At 51.8% G+C, this 6,258-nt stretch overlaps 1 protein-coding gene across 1 annotated transcript; it reads left to right on the plus strand.

Annotated features, from left to right (window-relative positions):
- Positions 1–3,125: 3,125 nt before the first annotated feature.
- Positions 3,126–4,832, plus strand: LOC131604820 (uncharacterized). The gene has a single exon (XM_058877236.1). The coding sequence runs from the start codon at positions 3,126–3,128 to the stop codon at positions 4,830–4,832; it is 1,707 nt and encodes a 568-aa protein (XP_058733219.1).
- The last annotated feature ends 1,426 nt before the right edge of the window (positions 4,833–6,258 follow it).

Here is a 6,258-nt window from a genome sequence, read left to right on the forward strand (position 1 = left end):
CGACGGTGCCACAACATCTCCTTCCCCAAGAGATCTCCAAGACGATGCACTCCAACGTCTCGAGAATACGGGCGTAAAGGACAACCACGAAGAGATTCTGGGCAACGCCATCCCCTCCAAAGGTCAGACTCCTCAGGACCAGACCATGGCCTCCGTTCTGGCCGCTCTTGCCTAGAACAACGCACTTATTCAGCAGCAAAACGATAGGATCGGGGTGCTCGAGCAAAAACTCCGTTCCAAGACTCTCCCCGGTCACAAGCATCGCCCTCAGCGCGACATGGTACCCAAGAAATGGCCTTGTTCACCCTCCCCCACGAAGAACGCAGGTCCCTCCTCCAAGAAAGGGTCTTGCGACCACCGCTCCCGACGCCGATCACACTCCCCTCGACTAAAAAGAAGGTCCCAGTCAGCTCCGGCGAAGCACGACGATAACCGGAGGCAACACAGGCGTAGTCGCAACTGATCCTCCACTCCTTCCGCCAGCGACGACGAAGAGGAACGCAGGGGCCCTCTGTCCCACTCAATCTTGGAAGCGCCCCTGTCGACCGGTCTTGAAAAACCCCACCGCTGGGCCCATACGACGGGACCACCGATCCAGACGAACACATAGAGAACATCGATGCCCTTCTAGATTACAGAGGGGTGCCCGGTGCCATCAACTGTCGTTTGTTCTCTACCACCTTGCGCAAAGGAGCCATGACTTGGTATAAAAGTTTGCCCGATGAATCTATCACTTCGTGGAAGGTGCTCGGGAAACTTTTTTCCAAACACTTCACGGCCTCCCGAAGACACCCCAAGTCAGAAGCCTCCTTGGAAGCAATCATCCAAGGAAAAGACAAGTCCCTACGAGGTTATATAGAAAGATTCAACAAGGAAGTCGTGCAGGTATCCACAACTGCCCATATGAAGAAATTCTTACTCGAGGGAGGCCTCCAGCCACGCTCAGATTTCGCCAAAGCCGTCGGGATCGAAACACCGGCCACTCTGAACGAATTCTTCCTCAAAGCCCAGGCATACATACAGTATGAGGAAAAGGAAGCCGCTCATGCAGTCCGTAACTCGAGGCAGGAAGAAAGCAGTAAAAATGGCCGTCAAGACGATTCCCGTCGGGGAACTGACAAAAAGAAAGACGACAAGGGCTGAGATTCCAAGGACTACAAAGCCCCAGACGGGAAGTTCCGAGAGTACACCCCGCTTAATGCTTCGAGGGAACGCATCCTAAACGAATGCGCGAACGCCGAATTTCAGACGGGCAAGGTCCGCTTCCTTAAGACCATGCCGGCGCGACCAAACATGGATAAATCAAAGTTCTGCCGATTCCACAAAGGCCACGGGCATAACATTGAGGACTGCATCCACCTGAAAGATGCCATAGAAATATTAACCCGGTAGGGGAACCTGAAGCAATACACGAAGAAGCAAGAAGCTGCAAAAGAAGCCAAACCGATCACCGAGTAAAAGCCGACGGAGGACAAGCCCGCCATGCAAGTAGCCATGAGCATCACCAGGCGAGAAGACTTTTAACTCCCTAATTTACCTCCATGAGCAACCTCCCCCTCTCCTCACAACTCATGGGAAACGTCCCCCTCCGCCATGGTCATATCTGGCGGGGGATTCAGCAAACTCACCGTCGGATCCGTAAAGCGAAAGTTCGATGAGCTACTCTCTGCCAGTTCGAGCAAAGCCGCCGCTCTCAACCATGCCCAAGGCAGCCCATCCTCTATATCTTTCTACAAAGAGGAACTGCCTGGTGGAGCGCCCAACGCGACCATCCCCCTCCTCATCCGGGCTCGGATGGCCAACTTTGACGTGCGATGCATACTGGTCGATCAAGGGAGTTCGGTGGACATCATGTACTCCCAACTATTCAGAACATTGCAGCTTAACGACAGCCACCTCACCCCTTATGTGGGATCAGACCTACAAGGTTTCAACGGCACTGTGACAAAACCATGGGGGTTCGTCGAACTCATCTTTTCCATTGGATTGGCAGAAACTGCAAGGGCCGTCAAAGTCCAATTCTTGGTCATCGACTGCCCCTCAATCTATCAGTGCATCTTGGGACGCCCGACCCTGGCCGAGTTAATCGCAGTCCCCTCAACCGTGCACCTAAAACTCAAGTATTACACGGCCAAAGGACATGTCGCGACACTCAACGGCGACATCAAAGCGGCCAGAAGATGCTTCAAAGCCTCCACCAAAGGCCTAAGTTTGATAAAGACAGCCCCTCAAGACAAAGCAGCGACCGTAATCTCCGAACCCAACAAACCAATCCCGTTCATCGACATTGTCGACCTAGACAGTCGCTTCCTTAAGGAACCCGAGCAGGGCACACACTCGGAGACATCAGAGGAGGGCTTCCGACCGATTCCAGACGGAAATTTCGAGCTTGTAGCCCTCGGGGAGGATCCGACCAGAGGAGTCATAATTGGAGCAGACTAACTGGAGCTCGCCAAAAGAAAACTCAAAGCTTGCCTCCGCGAGAACGCCGACCTGTTTGCCTGGAGCGCAACCGAGATGCTCGGACTCGACCCAGAAGTGACTTGCCATCACCTAACTATCGACCCCGCCTGCAAGGCTGTTGCCCAGAGGAGGAGAAAGTAATCACCAGAGAAAACGGCCGCGGCCGAACTAGCTGTAAAAGACCTCCTAGAGGAGAAATTTATATCAGAGGCCAAGTACACCACTTGGCTCTCCAACGTTGTACTTGTTAAAAAATCAAATGGAAAATGGCGCATGTTCATTGACTACACCGACCTTAATAGGGCTTGCCCAAAAGACGCATATCCCCTACCCAATATAGACAAACTAGTTGACAATTCCGCCGGTTTTAAATTACTATCATTCATGGATGCATATTATGGGTATAACCAAATACCCATGTCTAAAACTGACAAAAAATACATGGCCTTCATGACCGAATCGGGCAACTATTACTACAATGTAATGCCCTTCGGTCTGAAGAACGCCGGCGCAACGTACCAACGCATGATGAACAAAGTATTTCAGGCCGAAATTGGCGATATGCTCGAAGTCTACATGGACGACATGATCGTCAAATCCCAAAAAGTAACCGATCATGCCGCCCACCTCAAAAAGTCTTCGAGCAAGCCCGAAAGTGCAAAATGAGGTTCAACCCCGAGAAGTGCACTTTTGGCGTCCGAGCAGGAAAATTCCTCGGTTTCTACCTAACCGAAAGAGGAATCGAGGCGAATCTAAACAAATGCAGGGCCTTCTCGGGCTTACCCACTCCGAACTTGAAGAAATCAATCCAAACACTAAACGGCATGCTCACATCACTATTCAGGTTTGTGGCCAAATCCGCTCAACATGCCCTGCCCCTATTCAAACTCCTGCGTAAAGAAACCGCCTTCGAGTGGACGGAGGAATGCGAGTGCGCTCTCTCCCATCTCAAGCAAGCCCTCTCAAGCCCACCAGTCTTATCCCGACCCGAAGCTGGAGAGACCTTGTATCTCTACCTCGCCGTGGCCACCGAGGTCGTGAGTGCAGCCTTAATACGAGAAACCCCAGAGGGCCAGAGACCCATTTATTTCACGATCAAAGCGCTCCAAGGACCCGAAGTTAGATACCAACAGATCGAAAAAGTCAGGCTCGCACTAGTGACTGCAGCAAGAAGACTAAGGCACTACTTCTTGGCCCACACTATAATCGTGCGAACCGAGCAACCCATAAAACAATTGCTTGCGCGTCCAGACATGGTCGGGAGAATGCTCCGCTGGTCGCTAGAACTCGCAGAGTTCGACATAAAGTACGAGGGAAGAAAGGCCATCAAAGCACAGGTCTTGGCCGATTTTGTGGCCGAAATGGCTTTCCCCGAAACAACAAACAACAATGCCCGAAGATGGACCCTATACGTAGACGGGGCATCGAGCTCATCCGGGAGCGGGGTAGGAATTATCCTGGAAAACGGGGAAGGGGTCCTCATAGAAGTGTCCCTCTCTCTCTCATTCCCAACATCCAACAATCAGGCCGAATACGAGGCTCTGCTCGCCGGATTGCGCCTTGAAAACGACCTAGAAGCCGAGGAAATTGAGGTGTTCAGTGACTCCCAACTGGTCGCTTCCCACATCTCGGGCGAATATCAAGTCAAAAGCAAGACCCTCGCCGAGTACTCAACCCTCGTGTGCGGAAGACGGGCCCAATTTAGGAGCGCCAAAATAAAACATATCCCAAGAGAACACAATTCTCGAGCGGATGTCCTGTCAAAGCTAGCCAGCACAAGGAAGAAAGGGGGCAACAAATCCGTGATCCAAGAAATACTACCAAAACCTAGCACTGAACCTTCGCCCGGGCTAGCACTTGTAAACGCAATCGGAGATGCATCCTGCTGGATGACCCCCGTATACAACTATTTAACAAGCGACCTTCTGCCCGCTGATCTCAAGGAGGCCTCTGTAATCCGAAGGAGAGCCTGCTCGTACGTCTTGATCGAAAATCATCTCTACAGACGAGGATTCTCTATACCTCTCCTTAAATGCATCGAAGAGGGCACGGCCCCCCACATACTCCGAGATATACACGAAGGAATCAACTCCCAGCACCTAGGAGGAAGATCCCTCGCTCAGAAAGTACTCTGGGCCGGATACTATTGGCCCACCATGCAGCACGACGCCAAAGAATACGTGAAGAGATGCGACAAATGCCAGCGTTTTGGGGACATGCACCTCGCACCCCCCAACAAACTCAAGTCTTTGTCATCTCCTTGGCCATTCGCCCGGTGGGGCATGGATCTCCTTGGTCCGTTCGTAACCGGGAGCAATCAGAACAAATACCTCATAGTCGCGGTTGACTACTTCACCAAATGGATATAAGTCGAACCATTGGCCAAAATCACATCTCTGAACGTGCTCCGTTTCTACAAAAGGAACATCCTCGCACGGTTCGGCATACCTCTGGCCATCATCATCGACAACGGTACCCAGTTCATCGATGGGCGCTTTCAAGAGTTCGTCACGAAATTAGGGACCAAACAATACTTCGCGTCAGTCGAACACCACCAGACAAACGGACAAGCTGAGGCCGCCAACAGAGTAACCTGAGGGGCATTAGAAGAAGACTAGATGAGAGCAAGAAGGGATGGGTCGAGGAACTACACAGCGTCCTTTGGGCCTATCGTACCACCCCATACTCCACCACCGGGGAGACCCCCTTCCGACTTACATATGGGACAGAGGCCGTGATCCCCGTCGAAGTACACGTGCCCACCAGACGCACCGAGGAACCCCTCGAAGGGGAGGGTAACCTCGAGGCAATTAGAGAAGAGCTTGACCTGGTCGAAGAAATCCGGACAGGAGCCGCGCTGCGCGAAGCCTCGCTCAAACAAAAAATTGCCCTACAACACGATGCAAAGGTCATTAAACGAGAATTCGAGGTAGACAGCCTAGTACTCAAAAGAAACCACAAAGACTCCCGGGAGGGCAAACTGGCCGCCAACTAGGAGGGCCCCTACCGCGGCCGAGCAAAGACCGAAAACGGGGCGTATTATCTGGAAAACCTGCAAGGAGAAGAACTCGCTCGACCTTGGAACGCTGAAAAACTCAAACAATACTACAACTAAAAACACAGGTGCGGCTCGGGTACATGCTAAGCACCTAAAGAAATAAAACAAAAAGACAGAAGTCCGCTTTCTTAGTCGAGCGGACTCCTTGTCCTTCGGGGGGGCACGAATACCGAGCACTCCCGTCGTAAACAAGTACCATGTCGGCATAACACCCCGCTCGCGAGGGGACCATTCACGCCATGAGCCTCGGAACTCAGCACATCGAAATCCGAGACTCACCTCCCGCCAGGCACATGTCCCTGGTAATCGACCACAGTTCCACACACTTGGCGATTAAAACATTACAGTCGAGCAAATCTTCCAAATAAGCAAAATAAAAAACAGATAAGCACACGGAAAACACAACAACAATACTTTATTCATCATTCACGGGAGTTACAAAACAGACACCACATAAAAAGAAAACAATTTATTCCGCCCGACGGGTAAATTCCTCCGAATGAAGATACTGATACCAATCTTCATCCCACTCGGTCTCAGAGCCATCAACATCAACCACGACTCTCACGCCAGATAGCTGAGCTCGAGCATCCGGGCCCCGGGCCCCTGGGAACGAGAAGCAGAGTCGGTCGAAACCTTCTTCTTCTCATTCACCTTCTTCACTCCACGAGAGCACGAGGTTGAAGAAACCTTTCCTCCCTTAGCGCCACTCATCCCTGGGAAACAGAAAAAGTAAT

Source organism: Vicia villosa, linkage group LG5 (assembly GCF_029867415.1).
Source record: "Vicia villosa cultivar HV-30 ecotype Madison, WI linkage group LG5, Vvil1.0, whole genome shotgun sequence".
NCBI lineage: Eukaryota > Viridiplantae > Streptophyta > Magnoliopsida > Fabales > Fabaceae > Vicia > Vicia villosa.